Genomic DNA, 18,954 nt, shown 5'->3' with positions numbered 1-18,954 from the left:
GCAAGTAACTTTGTTAACCATAGATCTGGTCATGTTGTCAAAATTACCTTAAAGATTGTATGAAATAGTAAGTGTTTTATAATAAATTATTGTCTTCTATCCAGGTATGTTTAGATCAATCAAAGAATAAAAAATTATTTTTTTATTTATATGAGGTTGCTAACCTTAGGTGATGTTGGCATGTATTTTGTTTACTTTGCATACTTACCTTAAATGTTCAATTACATATTATTTTATTAATGACTTAATGATTTAAAAGTATTGATGCTTTAAAAGCTTGGTTAAGCATACATGAAGGTGTTAAACTTCAAACCCAAATTTGTAACGTCCTAAAAATTAAGACTAAAAATTTTCGTTTTTAAATTAATAAAATTATTATCCAAAGCATCGTCATAAAAATCATGGAGGAACAAGTGTATCAACAACATCATAAAACATCAGAGTAACATAAAATGCGAAACAAGGTGGTGTAGGCACTACAATCATCCCGAGCTCTTCCCATTCAAACCAAAAGTAGTTGAAAACATAAACTGGAAACCGTAAGCACAAAGCTTAGTGAGTTCCCCAAAATACCACATGCGATACATAATAAACATATAATGGGCCCTGCTCGGTATACAGATCTGTCAGTCATCGGGCCCCGCCCGGTATACATATAAATATATAAACATATAAACATATATACACATAACACATGAAATAATCACAAAGATAAATAACATACATAATGGCCATCGGACCCCGCCCGGTAGACATATAAACACATAACATATGTAAGAGTCACGCATACATCTAGCATCCTAAAACATAATAAACCATGGGCTGGCATTGGTGCCTTCGACCCGCTAAACACAGTGATGAAACTCACCTCTAGCTGCTGAAACACTCAAATGAATCTCATTTTGCTGGTCTGTAAAATCCCGACATTATCATCATCAAAATAATATCCAATTAATAATTGGATCTCAACCCATAACCAAGAATCCAAGCTTCTTAACCCATAACCAAGAATCCAAGCTTCTTAACCCATAACAGGGTAAAAGACCATTTTACCCTTTTTCTTACTTGGCCCAAAACCAAGGCCCAACCCAACTACTCAAAATGCCCAATCCTAAATGTCAACCCAAAGCACAATATGGCAAAATCTTCAAAATTGGGCCCAAAACCCATCATGGGACTAAATCCAAGGAAACCCAATATAGTAGTCAAAAGACCAAATCAGAAGTCAAATGGCCCATCAAGGCCCAATCTTAAAGTCCAAAGCATGACCCAAATCTATGAACGTCAAGCCCATGCGTCCATCTGCTGAGTACGCGGGGCATACTCAACTCGTACACCCAGCGTACGTCTCAGACTCCCAAACCACTTCATTAAGCACTTAAACAATTAAGACCTGTTTCCAAACTCTCAGATTTGGTCCCTAAGGGTGACTTAATACATAAAGTTGACAACTTTACACCCATGCATAGCTTAATGGGACCCAACACTCAAAAAGAAGCTTAATAAAGCTCTTAACTATTGCAAGGACCAATATCTTTCACAAAGTTTGCATTTTTATGAACAAGGGACCTCCATGGAGTTAAGATCTAACATCAATTGCTTTTGGAGTAGATAAAAAGCTCAACTTTAACTCAAAGACTCAAAAATTCATAAATAACACCACAAACTAGATCTAGCACAAAAGACCATCAGTGTAACACCTCCATTTCCATTTAATTATTTTAAGAGATATATATATATATATATATATATATATATATATATATATATATATATATATATATATATATGGAAACAAGGAACCATTTGGGTTTTATTTAATTTAAAAATGGGTATTTATAAGTTTGTTGCCATCAATATGACCATTTAATTAATTGAAGGTACAATAATAATAATAATAATAATAATAATAATAATAATTTATATAAAGGTCCAAAGGGGTATTATGCTATTTTCAGAAACTTGTCTTGTTGAAGAAGCTAGACTTGGGTTAAATATGTCAAAGATCCAAAAGTTAAGGGATTGTTCCTGCCGATTTTGAAAACTCATGTCCCCTTGTTCCCTGCATCACGACAACGAGAGGAGGGGGAGACCTTCATTTATTCACTTTGAGCCCAAATATTCAATCATCACTGTTCATTATTTAGTAGGGTTGTTCAGTATTTGGATAAAACCGAATTGTCCAATTAGACAATTTGGATTGAACTATTTGGTTAAGATATTTGGATTTTTGGATTGGTTTTCGACAAAACCGAATTATTATTTTTGATTTTGGATTGGTTATGGTTTATAAAATAAGAACCGAATAGTCCAAAAAAAACCGAATAACAGTTTATTATTTATTTATTTTTAATATATATCAATAATTATTTATTAATTTTGTAACTTATTTTTTGAAATAGGTTTAAAAATTTTCACCTAATAAAAAATATTAATATGCATTTTCTCTTCAAAGTTTTTTATCTATAAAATATTAAAATATAATATATCTTCTTAATAGTTGTTTACAAAATTTCAAATCGTAACTAAATAATTTGTTTTTGTTTCATGTGTAAAACTCGGTAATACTATAATTATATGTCATTTTAAAATGTTTTAGTTTTTAAAAACCGAATTATAAAAACTAATCCAACCGAATCATAATTGGATCGGATTAGATCGGATTTGAATTTAGTTTGGACTATTCGGATTCACATTTTGAAAACCGAAATTAATTTGGATTCACTTGATTGGATTGGATTAAACCGATCCATCCAAAAGAACACCCCTATTGTTTAGTTGAGCCCAAATCGATTCTGAATTACACAAATGACAAATCGATGCACCGATTTAAATCGATTTGTCTTCTTAGTCCTTAACTCAAACTACTTCCTTTCTCTGATTAATTCGACTGTGAAAAGTCAAATAAGAAAGTCAAAATCAGATTTTGATTCTTGTTCGATTTCATTTTGAAGTCTGAATTGATATTAAAATCAGTTTCGAATGATGGTTCATTTAAAGATGAAGAGAAGAATTTGGATCGAAGTAGGAAGAAGCTTTGATTGATTTTGGGAATTTCGATTGAGAATATAGGGATATTCGAAATTGTGATAACAAAGGAGAAGGATTGGATGTTAGGAATGGTTGATGTCGAATGAATGATGATAAATGCACATTGTAAAGTCGATTATACCGATTTTCTTATCTGATAATCGAATTGGAAGTATTGGGGTATTGTAATCGAATTGGGAGTATTGGTTTGACGAACACATTGGATTCGAACTGGAATTTGATTTTGAGTCGATTGCTTTGATGTCGGTGTGTTAAAAGCGAAGTGTGCTTTTACATAATGTTTTAAAAACCCGTTTTTTAGTTGAACCGGTATGGTGATCGGTTTTCGGTTCAACCGGTTTAACCGGTTCGACCACTGAATAAACCAGTTTCTATAATTTTCACTTTTTTTCGTATTTTCATACAAATATCTACATACACAAATCAAGAATATGATGTCCATAAGTTCAAACATTAAAATATACATGAAAACAAATTGTAGATCATTCTAAAAACATTAAAATAACTCATAACCATAAGTTTTACATCAATCTGTGTGCATTAAAAATAAAATAAAGTCTTAGATAAATATAAATGCATCGAAAAACTTCATAACATTTATCATATGCTTTTATTCAGAAAAAATATGAAAAAACTACTAAAATTTATTATGCAAAATATTTTAATTCCATGTGTTTTTATTCAATTTAACCGGTTTAATTAAATCGGTTCAAACAGATTTTTTAAAAAACCGGTCAGTTTGATCCGGTTTAGAAATAGACATAAACCGGTGATAGTTGAACCGTTCACTTCCTCGATTCCCGGTCCAACCGGTTCGACTTTCAAACTTTCAAACTTGTTTTTAAAACATTGCTTTTAGAAGTCTGATATCAATTCTGACTTAGACTGGAGTCGTATTTGGTTGGAATGTCGACTGTGAATTTGGTGGATGTCTAAAGTTTGGGATTTTCGTTAATGATTTGTGCATCGACAAGCGAATGGAAAGATTTAGAAATTGGAAATGTAACGAATTGGTTAGAGGATGGAGTATGTGTTCATCGACAACAGTTTATCAGGGTCAAGCTAACAAAAGTCAAAATTTGGATTTTGATAAATTGAAAACGAATTGGGAATAAACTGGCTTTGATGTCGATGTTAGAAGGACTGATATCTATCGATTATTGTTGTTGGATTTAGAATGGGTATTTGAGTCTGCTTTTCGCTAATGAAGAACCGGAATCGGAAGGCGTTGGAGTCGATATATCAAAGTCGATTTTGGTTGAAGGGTTCGTTCTTAAATTCGATTTTGTTCGTTATTGGGAAGTCAATTGATAACGAATGTTTGGAATCGTAATTTGGACTCGACATTGTGGCTTGGAAACATGATTCGAGAGTGACGATCATTGAAAGCGAAGTGTTGAAATCAGGTTTGATGATTCGTTGGAATGACGAACCGTGGATGGTTGAGATGTGATTAGCGATGGTTAATGTTGTTGTTTTGCTTAAAGGCTGTTGATAACGAACTCATGGGATTTTGGTTTGATGGTCAATGATTTGGATTGATCAAAGAACCAACTGGGAATTGAATCTATTTTGGGTTAGCGAAGGGTGATTTGTATTTCGAAAGCTTGGAGACTGGATTTGTTTTTTAAACAGATTTATGAGCAAAAAGCGAATGACTATTGATTTTGAGAAGAACTCAATTAACGAAGGTTTTTGGAGTAGATGTTAGCATATGTATTTTGATGTCCATTAACGAAGGGTGTGGATTCGCGCGCCTCGTTATCTTCGATCATACTCACGATTCGTTAAGAATAGTGAGACGAGAAAAGTGAATTCGTTACCTGATTAACGAATTGAAGAAGGAAAAAAAATTTCGTTAAAAAATGGTGCTGTGAAACTTTCGTTACCTGGGAAACGAATTGGGAAGAAATATTCGCGTGTATCTGTTAACGAATTGAAGAAGAAAACCAAGTTTTGAATCTGGTCCCTGATCTTTTAACGAAATGGAAATTTTCACCCAACTTCGACTTTGGAGTAAAAAGTTGTGAATAAGGCAGAATTTCTCTTTGAGTCCCTCTACTTTTATCGAATGTTACACAATATACCCAGTTTCGATTTTTGGGAATAATTTCGATAATTTGAAGATGTGGGCAGAATTGTCGAAATGAGTCCCTGAAGTTTCGAAATTTTGTCAGATTATACCAAATTTCGAAAATGGTGTTCCAAAGCTAGAAAATGAAGATTTTACAGCTCTGGTCCCTGCAGTTTGTGCGAATTCACGCTTTATGCCCAGTTTTGCAAATGGGATAAAGTTTCGCATATTTGGTTGTTTTTGGCGTAACAGGTCCCTGCAGAATTCTGTTATTGACAATTTTTACCCGGATTTTGGAAAATCTTGCAACTTTCACCCAAAAAGTCAAAAATTTTCACAAATTGGAAATTTTTTGTGGCTTTTTCGTGATTGTTTTTCCGTGCAAGATTTTTGGTGATTCATTTTTGGTACACATCAAGGGGGAGTATTGTATTGTTCATTCCTCGGGCACTTCTCACCCTTAATGGGTTTTATAATCATTTTTTGATTATAAAAAGGGGGAGAATGATGGGTATTCGAAGCGGGTTTCTCGGATATTCGTTTACGGATTTTGAAGACTGGTGTTACTTCGAGGGGGAGTTTTGGTCTTGATCGCGTTAGCTCGTTGGAGACTGAAGCCGGGGCATCCAATCCTAACTTTGAGGGGGAGAATGTTAGGGTGCAAAGTCACGCTTGAATGAGGTTTTACCCACTTGTATGTGTAATGAGTTGCATTTCCTTTATAAGGAAGTGAGTGACACTCATTTTATGTAAGAAAGAGCCATTTGGAGTGTTAGACTACAGAGAGAAACTTTGTACAAACCCATTTGTATATTCTTTCTAGATCTAATATGAGCTTACAAAGATTTATTTACTCCTTGTGTTCTTGATTTTACATGATGATTCACTAGATCTTTCTAATTCCGCACATGTCATCATAATCAACACCACTACAGTCTTTGGATGGATAGGAGAGAAGCATGCGTGCATGGATCTCTTATTGGGGTCTCTCCTCTCGTTGGTTTGGGGAGCGGGGGTTTCACAGTTGGGCATGCCGCTTTGAAAGCCGCTGCATGCAAAGTGGTAAAGCAGAAGAATGCATGTATAGAAAATTAACATGTGTTTGTACTTTTTGCATTCGATGCATTTGGTTTTCTCGCACCAGAGGCGGTGGAGCTCCTCAATAGAGTCCAACAGATCATGCATTCTAATGTCATATCTCCTAGATCCACAAATGTTTTTTTCAAAAGAATTGGTTTTGTCATCCAGAAAGGGCTAGCGACGCAGATTGTTGCTTGTTTACCTTCAATCGATATGCATTGAACTATATTAGTATTTTTAAGATATTGTACTTTAATTTGGTACGAATTTCATGGAAGCAGTGAAATTTTATGGTTGAATGATGTAAACTATCCAGACCAAAATTTAAATTAATAAAAAAAAAAACAAAAAAAAAACATTTTATACATATTAGTTTGAAGACATTCCGTCCAAACACCATCTTTTACAATTCCATTTTAACTACCATTTAACATAAGCAATCCTTATTAGTGAACGAATTCCCTTTGCATCCTTTTAGAATTACAAGCTTCTTAATATGCAAACATCATGAATATACAATGTATTCTATCATATCAGATTTCTAGCATAAATTTCAACTTCTCGATTTTGTTAGTTTATATATTATTAGCCCGCTTGTTTATGGGCCCTTTAGTCTTTAGTCCATTAGGGTTTCTGTCTAGCTTGTATTTATATCCGCTTTATTCTTTGTAGTCTTAATGTTTTTCTTTGAAGACTCTTGTAATCTGTAACGACCACAAAAATTCAACCAATTTTAACTTTTCAAAAACAACCCATTTCTTACTGTTATTACAAAAAGGTTTTCAATACAATTATTATCAGAGTCTTCCCAGAATCACATCATAAAACATAATCATGAGGAGCGGTACGATCACGCCTTTTCCTTGCCACGGTCTCCTGAAGAACCTGAAAAACATTAAACCACAACTATAAGCCCGAAAGCTTAGTGAGATACCCCAAAAATACCAACCACATATACCATACACGCATAACATGTCATATCATATCCGATCACAAAACAACCATGCACTTCGGGTCTACTGTGTGACTGGTCCGCCGCACCGGCCAATAGTCCACCTGGTCCACCCTCCGAGTCTAGCCATATACATCGAGTCTGCAGTGTGATTGGTCCGCCTGCACCGGGCCTTCAATCCACCTGGTCCACTCTCTGAGTCTACGGTATGACTGGTCCGCCCGCACCGGGCCTTCAGTCGGCCTGGTCCACTCTCCGAGCCTCGGCACGTCTGGTCCGCCCTCTTGGGGCCTACAGCCTATCCGGACCGCTCGCTGGGCCTTCGGGACAACCGGTCCCCCCTGGGTATCTTGGCCTACAGCACAAAGCAGGATCTGCCTCAACCCAACCCCAGTCCAATAACCATGTGCACATAAACATACAATCATATAACAATTCACAGTCAACAAGCCGATCTAGCAGATCACATAACATATCATCATCCTAACCAGGACACCGACCTAACCGGTCACTAGTATAGCATCATCCTACATACCAGTATATCGACCCTAACCAGGTCTCTAACATATACCATCCTAACTACCATGATGCAAACATATCAACGCAATAACATAACAACAAATAACCGGATCTCTATCCGATAAAGGGCCGGCCTTGGTGCCTTAGACCCTGTTGATATAGTGAGGATAACTCACCTTGCCACTACCGAAACTCTAAACTGAAGAAGCAGATTCTTGAATCACCGACTCACCGAAAATCCCGAACTAGCCAACATAGCACAAATAATCATTAGGCTAAGCACAATACCCTTCCAAGGGTAAATTGACCAATTTACCCTTAACTCAATCTGGCCCAACACTAGGTAAGCTCTCAAGCCCACTAATGGCCTAAAGTCCAAAAGTCTGAAGCAAAGCCCATTATTGGTCCAATTTACTAAATTGGGCCCACCACACCAAATGGGCCTAGACCCATGGTCCATAACAACTAATGGGTCCATAATACTCCATCCATAATGTCCAGTCACGGCCCAAAATCCAGCAGCCCAATCCCTAAGGCCCAAAATGAAAACCCAACAGAGGGAGTATGTTGGGCGTACCCTCCTTGGTACGCTGGGCGTACACGCAGATTCGCGATTGGGGATCGAGGCACTGACCCGCTACGCGGGGCGTACTCCTCTGTTACACGACTTCTTAATGGCTTAAGCTCTTAAGCCCAAACTTCAGATCCTTAGGCCAAATATGCCTAAGATTCATAAAGTCTCAAACTTTATCACTTGGGACATCCATAAAGCTTTTAATCCAAGGTCTTAATCCATTAAGACCTACTTATCTCACCCATGGAACAACCACAACCCTTGGGACCTCATTTTTCTCACTCAAGACCTCTCCTAAGGTCTGAAAGGACAAATAATCTCGACCAACTCAAAACATGCATCAAGATGAGGACTTTTGGGACAAGAATGATGTCAAAACTTCACAACACTTAGATCTATGCAATATAAATGTCAAGCAAGAAGCTTTATACCTCAGATAGGCTCCAAAGGATGATGTCTTTCCAGATCTATAAGCTCCAGCCACTCAACTCCTTCTTTGACAACTTCCTCTTTCTTCTTCTAGCCTCTCCTTTGCCAAAATAAGCTTTCCAAGGCCAAACACACCCAACAATGGAGGTGGAACGACTATCAAGGGTTTCTGAGGTTAAGAGAGTGCTTATGGAGGCTAGGGTATGAACCACCATGTTCCTTATATAGTGGCTGACCTTAATTTTAGGGTTTTAGAACTCTGAGAGTACACTGGGCGTACCTCTAGTACGTTGGGCGTACTCGACCCTGCACTCGCGTCCATTTATACACTTACGCTGGGCGTAACCCAGCCTACGCTGGGCGTACTCGGCGTGTCCCAACTTTCATATTTGGCCCTCTTTTTCCACTTTTCCCACAAAAGGACCAAAATACCCTTCCTCTTAAATCACGGGGACTCACAAATAAGTGCTTCTAAGGATGGGGCGTTACATAATCCCTCTTTATCATAATCATATGACAATATTAACATGATATCAGATCGGAGGTTCGATACATTGTTAGAAGTCTTTGTAGTAGTCATCAGTGGCGCGGATCGTTACTGTAGCATGTTGTCCTCGTCTTCTGTCACTGGTATTCGTTGTTGCTTTTGATTTGTTGCTGCTGTTGATTTGTTGCTACTGTTGATTCGTTGGTATTGTTGATTTGTCATTGTTGATCATTCGTTATCCGATTGATTGCTTCCGCTGGTTTGTTACTCCTTATTCTCAGATTCTTATACTGTCATTGTGGTTATTTATTCATTGTCAACATGGCTGGAAAGGATGATTCCCTTCAGTCAATCAGTACTCGTTTGGATGGAAAGAATTATACGTATTGGAGTTACGTTATGAAGAACTTCCTTCATGGGAAGAATATGTAGGGCTATGTCACTGGAAAAAAAAGCAAAACCCACAGTGCCTCAAACTGAGAATTATGATTTGTTGCTTGATGCATGGGAGACTGATAACTCCAAGGTCATTACTTGGATCAATAACTCTGTTACTCAGCCTATTGGTATGCAGTTAGCTAAATATGACACAACAAAAGAAGTTTGGAATCACTTGGAGAGACTGTATACTCAGTCCAACTTTGCTAAACAATATCAGTTGGAACATGATATTCGTGCCCTTCAACAGAATGACCAGAGTATTCAAGACTTCTATGCTGCTATGTCTAATCTGTGGGATCAATTGGCTATTACTGAATCTAAAGAGTTAAAAGATTTCCAGCCTTACGTTGCTAGGAGGGAAGAACAACGCTTGGTCCAGTTCTTGATGGCCTTGCGTTCTGATTTTGAAGGCCTATGTGGAACCATTCTTCATCGCTCTCCTCTTCCCTCAGTGGATTCTGTTGTCCATGAGTTAATTTCAGAAGAGACCCGTATCAAGTCTCATGCGGATAAAGGTTTTAAAACAACCTCTATCCCTACTCCCGCTCTTGCTGTGCTTGCTGTTTCCTCCAGTCAGTCTCGACAAAGTTCAAGGGTTGCTCATGATGAGTGTGCATTCTGCAAACAGAAAAATCATTGGAAAGCTCAGTGTCAATTGTTATTCAACAAGGGTAAATCTGGTCAACCTCAGTAAGGGCAACAAAATAGGTCTGGTCAACAGAAGTTTCAGCCATGCTCCTCTGGTACTCCTCCATGGACCTCTCGTCCTCCGCAGTTTGCTGCTGCTATGCCACCAGTTGACAAGGTCCCAGTCAGCTTCGGACTTCGGTCCGATGTCAGCTTCGGACTTCGGTTCGATGTAGGGGACAAGGTCCCAGTCAGCTTCGGACTTCGGTTCGATGTAGGGGACAAGGTCCCAGTCAGCTTCAGACTTCGATCCGATGTCAGCTTCGGTCTCCGGTCCGATGTAGGGGACAAGGTCCCAGTCAGTCAGCTTCGGACTTCGATCCGATGGAGGGGGCAAGGCCTCAGTATGTGCTTGATATATTATTGTATGGTATGTGGTAATTTGGGGGAGCTCACTAAGCTTCGTGCTTACAGTTTCAGTTTTGGTTTCAGGTACTTCCGCCAGCAGAGGGAGGAGCTCGGGTTGATGGCATCGCACACACCACAGCTTCAGCTTTTATCCTGGGAGTTGATTTAGTTCTTGATTTTTATATGACATGGATATGATACAGTTTTCCGCATAGTGTTTTATTATTATTTTGAGATATAGCATGTATGGTTTTACGATATGACACTCAAATTATGGTTTTTGGTTATGTTGAAAAATGAAATTTTTGGGTCGTTTCAAGTTGGTATCAGAGCCCTAGTTTGAGGGATTCGGATACACTTCCGGGTGTATCTGAACTCAAACTAAGGGGAAATAAAAAGATTTTTCTAAAAAGGAAAATGTTTTCTAAAAGTGTTTTGAAAGCACTTAGAAGGAAAGAAATTTTTAAACAAGATAAGGGTGTGGTGCATGCGATCAGCCGAGCTCAAGTAAGTACTCCCAAATTACCCATACAAGTTAATTGTTCAGTTTCAGTTTCAGTAGAACAGCATGCTAGTATAGGACTAAGGATCTAGGAGGATGCCTTATGTACCTGTTTTATGTGTTACAGCTTTATGAGTATTGCATGCTAGCATTGAGTAGACAGCAGTAGGATAGCCTGTTTAGGTTATGCCTGATAGTAAGAGCTTAGCATTGTATGCTAGAGTAGCTTCTCGTTATGAGGATAGTTTTTCCTGAGTATGTTTCCCTTATCCGAATGCTGCTTGCTTTGTGCTTTGTGGGACTCTGAATGGTGGGAGTTAGCCATTAGGTGAATACGCCACATCACATGTGATCAGGGTTGAATAATCTCAGAGTGCTGGATTTGGCCCTATTGCGCAGCTCTTGTTTGAGTCCAACCGTTATAGGGACGAGTCTTTTACTTGAAGGATTATCTGAGCCTCGTCACATGTGATGGTGTTCAGGTGGTGGCTAATTAGCATCATAAGGAAGCCTTCAGCAGCTGAGGACTAGTTGTGTTGAGTCTGAGGTTTCCTTAGGGCAAGCCTAGGATGAGAGTAGCAGAGATCAGCAGTAGTAGAAGTGACTTGGGGGAGTCAAGGCGGTTCTTGAGGAAAGTACGGATAGATGTGGAAGGTAGTATGGGCCCGTACTACTGAAAGCAGAGGATCCGTACTCGAATCAAGGAAGGCCGAGACAAGGCCAGGAAGCTAGTAGTAGTATCAATGATCCCTTGAGATATTTCAGTTTTCTGATATTGCTATGATGTGTTTCAGTATGGTGGTTTTGCGTCCGAGGACAGCAGCCGGCAGTGGAGGTGCCGGGGAGGGATCAGGATCAGGCTCGGGGAGCGAGCACATGGATGAGCAGACCAGAGAGTTTCTTTCTTCAGAGATTACTCGTATCATTTTAGAGCAGACTCCTATGATCTTCGGTTTGATCAAGGAGGGGATTCTAGAGCTGATGGATGAGAGATTGGGCACCTTCCATGCCGAGGTAGCGGCCATGATGGGGTCGCGCACCCTTACTTTCAGGGAGTTCAGGGCATGTGGAGCTCCGGACTATCATGGGGCGCGAGACCCCATAGTGAGTACCAGATGGTTGGCGGATGTGGCCAACGCTTTCCGCACTAGCAAATGTCCCGAGGGGGACAAGGTCAGACTGGCGTCCTGTCTTCTGAAGGACAGGGCACGAGATTGGTGGGAGGAGGTCGTACATGCCATTGGGGATGATGCAGCATTGGACGCCATGACCTGGGCTGATTTCTCTACCAGGTTCAGGGCAGAGTTTGCACCGGTCATTGAGGTGCAGCAGTTGGCTAGGGAGTTTCAGGACCTCACCCAGACTACAGAGACAGTGGCGGAGATCACCGCCAAGTTCAGGGAGAGGGCTCTTCTCGTTCCTCAGTACGTGGCTGATGAGGAAATGAAGAAGGCCCGTTATCATGAGATGTTGCGGAGCGATATCCGCCAGTTTGTGAGCCGATCCAGCTGTAAAACGCTGGAAGATATGATTGTTAGGGCTCGGGAGAGGGAGATTGATCTCGAGATGGAGAAGAAGAGGAAACCGGAGATGGTTTCGGGTTTAGGCGATTCGGGCAAAAAGCCCAGGGTTTCAGATCACAGGTCCAAGGGACAGCTGAGCCACGGTCGATGTGGTAGGTGTGGGAAGATGCACGAGGGGGCGTGCAAGGCAGGGAGTTCCGGATGCTTCAAGTGCGGTCGGATTGGACATTTGAGTAGGGATTGTACGGCTCCTGCTACTGCTGTTGCAGCATCAGATCTGATTTGCTTTCAGTGCAATCAGAGGGGACATAAAAAGTCCCAGTGTCCGAGCTTAGCCGCAGCAGGGAAGGTGGTTGCACCTGCCCCTGCTACCTTGAGGATTACAGATGGCCGGCAGGGCCGAGCCGAGACGCCAGTGGCGAAGAGCAGGGCGTTTCAGATGACAGCAGAGGAGGCGCGAGCGACTCCTAATGTGGTGGCGGGGTCGTTCTCTGTGAACGGCATTTCTGCTATGGTATTATTCGATTCGGGGGCTACCCGATCATTCGTATCGCTTGCGCTTAGCAAGAGATTTAGTAGAGCTCCAGGGGAGCTGGATTGTCCATTAGAGGTTGAGATAGCAGCTGATAGGACCATGAGAGTCGGCAGAGTGCATAGAGGGTGTTCCCTTCAGTTGTTTGATGAGCAGTTTTCAGTGGACCTGGTACCTATTCCCCTGCGAGGGAATAAGGTTATTGTGGGCATGGATTGGCTAAGCCCCAATGGGGCGGTGATTGATTGTGAGCTTCAGCTAGTGAGGGTTCGCACCCCCAGTGGGGGAGAGTTAGTGATTCAGGGCGAGAGGCCACAGCAGGGACCGACCTTTTGTTCCGCCGCAAGGGCGAGGCGCTATGTTCAGCAGGGTTGCGCCGGTTTTGTAGCTTACGTCTTGGATGCCCGGGAGAAGGGCAAGACGACAGTTGATGATGTTCCTATTGTTCGAGACTACCCGGACGTGTTTCCCGAGGATTTTCCGGGGATACCTCCTGAGAGACAGGTCGAGTTCAGGATCGACCTAATTCCTGGTGCGGCTCCGATAGCCAAAGCACTGTATCGATTAGCTCCCCCTGAGATGCAGGAGTTGTCTACACAGCTGCAGGAGCTGTTAGACAAGGGTTTCATTCGACCGAGAAGTTCGCCTTGGGGAGCGCCGATCCTGTTTGTGAGGAAGAAGGACGGGTCGCATCGTATGTGTATAGATTATCGGGAGTTGAATAAGGTAACGGTGAAGAACCGTTACCCACTTCCGAGGATAGATGATTTGTTTGATCAGCTTCAGGGAGCGTCTTGGTTCTCCAAGATCGATCTACGCTCCGGTTATCATCAGATGCGGGTTAGAGATGAGGATGTACAGAAGACTGCTTTCAGGACCAGGTATGGTCATTATGAGTTTGTGGTGATGCCATTTGGGCTCACCAATGCTCCAGCCGCGTTCATGGATCTCATGAACCGCGTGTGTAGGCCGATGCTGGATCGGTCAGTGATAGTGTTTATAGATGATATCTTGGTATATTCCAAGACGCAGGAGCAGCACGAGGAGCACCTGCGGGAGGTGCTGGAGGCCTTGAGGAGGGAGAGACTTTTCACAAAGTTCTCCAAATGTGAGTTCTGGTTGCGCGAGGTGCAGTTCCTTGGTCACCTCGTCAACCAGAAGGGTATTTTGGTAGATTCGGCCAAGATAGAGGCCGTGATGCAGTGGGAGGTCCCGAAGTCTCCATCTGAGATTCGGAGCTTCCTAGGGTTGGCAGGGTATTATCGGAGATTTATTCAGGACTTCTCCAAGATAGCAGTGTCGCTCACCCGACTGACCAAGAAGTCGGTGGTATTTCGTTGGGGGCCTGAGCAGCAGGCAGCGTTCGAGACCCTCAGAAAGAGATTGTGCGAGGCCCCGATTCTTACCTTGCCAGAGGGAGTAGAGGACTTCGTAGTCTACTGTGATGCCTCGATCACCGGTATGGGAGCAGTTTTGATGCAGCGAGGTCATGTGATAGCTTATGCCTCGAGACAGTTGAAGCCTCACGAGGCTAATTATCCTACCCATGATTTGGAGCTGGGGGCAGTTGTGTTTGCCCTCAAGATTTGGAGGCATTACCTTTATGGGGTCCGTTGTACTATTTACACGGATCACAAGAGTTTGAGGTACCTTATGGATCAGCCGAGTCTGAACATGAGGCAGAGGAGGTGGTTGGATGTGCTAAAAGATTACGACTGTGAGATCCTTTACCATCCAGGGAAGGCCAACGTGGTGGCCGATGCCTTGAGCCGCAAAGTGTCGGCGGCCCCTGTCAGAGATCTATGTTTGAGGATGACAGTGATCACTCCGTTGTTGGAGGGGATCAAGGAGGCTCAGGTGGAGGGCCTCAAGGAGGAGAGACAGAAGTGTGAGAGGATCGTGGGCCGAGTAGCCTCGTTTGATTATAATAGTCGTGGTTTGCTGACGCTTCACGGGAGAGTGTGGGTACCATACTGGGGTGGAGTACGGCAAGTGTTGATGGATGAGGCTCATAAGTCTCGGTTTTCTATCCACCCAGGGGAGACGAAGATGTATCGAGATCTTCGACCTGATTATTGGTGGCCCTGCATGAAGCGGGACGTCGCCTGGTACGTCGAGAGATGCCTGACCTGCCGGAAGGTCAAGGCGGAGCACCAGAGACCTCATGGCAGGATGCAGCCGTTAGACATTCCCGTGTGGAAATGGGAGGACATCACCATGGATTTTGTCACCAAGCTTCCCCGGACCGCACGTGGAGTGGATTCGATATGGGTAGTAGTGGATCGGTTGACGAAGAGTGCCCATTTTATCCCGATCCAGGAGAGTATATCGGCGGAGAAGTTAGCCGATATCTATGTGCGAGAGATTATGGCACGTCATGGAGTGCCGGTATCGGTGGTGTCAGACAGAGATGTCCGTTTCACATCCAGGTTCTGGAAGCGGTTCCACGACGAGATGGGTACTCGTCTCCATTTCAGCACCGCTTTCCACCCTCAGACAGACGGGCAGAGCGAGAGGACGATTCAGACTCTCGAGGACATGCTTAGGGCGTGTGTCCTAGATTTCGGTGGCAGTTGGGATACGTATCTTCCGTTGGCGGAATTTTCGTATAACAACAGTTATCATGCGAGCATTGATCGACCTCCCTTTGAGATGCTGTATGGGAGGAAGTGTAGGACCCCGATTTGTTGGGGTGAGGTCGGTCAGCGGGTCATCGGGAGCACGGAAGTGGTGCTCAAGACGACTGAGTTGATCCAGCAGGTCCGTAGTAGACTGCAGATTGCTCAGAGTCGGCAGAAGAGCTACGCCGATAGGAGGCGTTCGGACTTGGAGTTCCAGGTGGGGGATATGGTCCTTCTGAAGGTCTCACCTTGGAAGGGTGTCATCAGGGTCCGGAAGAGGGGCAAGTTGGGCCCCAGATTTATTGGTCCTTTCAGGGTTTTGGCCCGGGTGGGTCGGGTTGCTTATCGGTTAGATCTTCCTGAGGAGCTTAGTCAGATCCACAACACTTTCCCTGTGTCTCAGTTGAGGAAGTGTTTGGTGGATGAGTCAGCAGTCGTTCCCCTAGAGGATATTCAGGTTGATAGCAGCCTGAATTATATTGAGAGACCGGTCGCGATTCTGGACCGGAAGACCAAGACCTTGAGGAACAAGGAAATTCAGTTAGTGAAGGTGCAGTGGCAGCACCGGAAGGGGTCTGAGTGGACGTGGGAGGCTGAGGAGGAGATGAGGGAGCACTACCCAGAGATATTTGCAGATTCAGCCGTAGCAGACTTCGAGGACGAAGTCTGAGATAAGTGGGGGAGAATTGTAACGACCCGTCTCCGGTATGATATTTCCTTGGTATTTATTTTGAAGTTTTGCAAGAGGGACTCGCCGAGTTCATAGCCTGACTCACCGAGTAGGGTCGGGATTTCGAGCACGTGTTAGCTGGCGACTCGGCGAGTCCATATTCCGGACTCGGCGAGTCTGTCCGTCTGGGAGAAACCCTAAATCCCCGGGTTGCCCACTATTTAAGCCACCTTATAGCCCCCAATCTCACCTCCTTCACCCTCAAAAGCTGTGAGAAAACCCTAATTCGTTCTTGAGTGATTCTAAGTGATTTTTGTGTGCTATTGTGAAGGCTTGAAGGAGGAGAAGAAGAAAGGAGCAAGGAGAAGGATTGTAGAGCAGAGATTCAAGGGGAAAGCAAGAGCTCTTAGAGGTATTTTCGGATTTCCTTCTCTTTTATGCCTTAAACCCCCTTTCTAGATCTTGTTAATGCCTTCTTAAAGTCTTATGTTGATATGGAAGCTCTCTTATGCCGAGATAACCTTAGATCTGTTCATTTAGGAGTTGTAGAGCCCAGATCTATTGCCTTTATGGAGCTATTTTGCATATTAACCCTAGATCTATCCCTTTTAAGCATCTTTTAGCCTTTATTCCCTTGTTCATGTGTTTGTACACGTAAAGTTGGAAACTTTACGTGGTAAATCAGCTTATTGGACTCAGATCTATTATTTGTATGTTTTGGATTCGAGCAGAATCGAGTGTAGAATAGTTGCATGGCGGTGACTCGGCGAGTCGGAAGAACGACTCGGCGAGTCGAGTCGCGAGTCCCCGATTTCTTCCTTTTTGAGCGGTGTCGAGTGGGACCAGTGAGTAGTGGAGTGGACTCAGCGAGTTTGAGGGTAGACTCAGTAATGGAGGGACTCAGCGAGTTGTTCATACAACTCGGCGAGTCCAAGGCAATCTTCTTAAGCTCAAGAACAACTCGTCGAGTTGTTCATATGACTCGGCGAGTCGGATGAAGATTGTTTGAGTTCTTGGATCGAATGAGTACTCATCGAGTCGATGCCATACTCGACGAGTAGCAGCGAGTAGGGTCGAGGAGTGAGAATAGGGACTCGGCGAGTTGGCGGCCCAACTCGGCGAGTCAGGTCAACTGTGGGTTGACTTTGACTGAGAGTTGACTTTGGCCAAGGGTAAAAGAGTCATTTTACCCAGTGCAGTGTTTAGTATTTGATTGAGTGTGTTTATGGACTTGTAGCCGGGGAGATACCGGAGCAGCAACAGTTAGCCCTCCGAGCTATTCACTTAGCAGCCAGTTCACGAGGTGAGTTCCCTTTCAGTAGGAACGGGTCTAAGGCCACAATGTCGGCCCGTTTAGCTAGCAGTAGTATCCGGATTTTTATCCGATGCAGTAGTTAGCATGTTTGATGCCTTCGTGGTTCAGACAGGATTATGTGTGTTCATGTTAAGTGATACGTTTATGTTATGATCAGTCAGCTTCGGACTTCGGTCCGATGTCAGCTTCGGACTTCGGTTCGATGTAGGGGACAAGGTCCCAGTCAGCTTCGGACTTCAGTTCGATGTAGGGGACAAGGTCCCAGTCAGCTTCGAACTTCGGTCCGATGTCAGCTTCGGACTTCGGTTCGATGTAGGGGACAAGGTCCCAGTCAGCTTCGGACTTCGGTCCGATGTCAGCTTCGGTCTCCGGTCCGATGTAGGGGACAAGGTCCCAGTCAGTCAGCTTCGGACTTCGATCCGATGGAGGGGGCAAGGCCTCAGTATGTGCTTGATATATTATTGTATGGTATGTGGTAATTTGGGGGAGCTCACTAAGCTTCGTGCTTACAGTTTCAGTTTTGGTTTCAGGTACTTTCGCCAGCAGAGGGAGGAGCTCGGGTTGATGGCATCGCACACACCACAGCTTCAGCTTTTATCCTGGGAGTTGATTTAGTTCTTGATTTTTATATGACATGGATATGATACAGTTTTCCGCACAGTGTTTTATTATTATTTTGAGATATAGCATGTATGGTTTTACGATATGACACTCAGATTATGGTTTTTGGTTATGTTGAAAAATGAAATTTTTGGGTCGTATTTTTGGGTCGTTTCAATTATACTCGATATACATGGGTTTATCTTATGAAACGCAGATCTGATTTCTTTGATATTTACAGCAATTTTAGAGCTCTTGTTAAAACTCAACATTCGGATGTGATTAAGTGCTTCAGGTGTGACTTAGGGGGTGAATATACCTCTAATGATTTCACTCAGTTACTTGCTTCTGATGGTACCATACACCAGTCTTCGTGTACTGACACACCTCAGCAAAATGGTGTTGTAGAACGAAAACACCGTCATATTGTTGAGACTGCCCGCTCATTGCTTCTGTCTGCACAGGTCCCTAGTGCCTTTTGGGGAGAAGCAATCCTAACTGTTGTGTATGTGATTAATCGTATCCTTACTTCATTGAACTCAGGAAAGT

General features: G+C 42.8%; 1 protein-coding gene across 1 annotated transcript; it reads left to right on the top strand.

Annotated features, from left to right (window-relative positions):
* The first annotated feature begins 9,602 nt into the window (after window positions 1-9,602).
* Window positions 9,603-10,301, top strand: LOC145090005 (uncharacterized). The gene has a single exon (XM_079028365.1). The coding sequence runs from the start codon at window positions 9,603-9,605 to the stop codon at window positions 10,299-10,301; it is 699 nt and encodes a 232-aa protein (XP_078884491.1).
* The last annotated feature ends 8,653 nt before the right edge of the window (window positions 10,302-18,954 follow it).

Source organism: Lactuca serriola, chromosome 2 (assembly GCF_051521515.1).
Source record: "Lactuca serriola cultivar US96UC23 chromosome 2, Lser_US96UC23_V15, whole genome shotgun sequence".
In the NCBI taxonomy this organism is placed as follows: Eukaryota; Viridiplantae; Streptophyta; class Magnoliopsida; order Asterales; family Asteraceae; genus Lactuca; species Lactuca serriola.
This window is presented reverse-complemented; position numbering and strand designations above follow the sequence as displayed.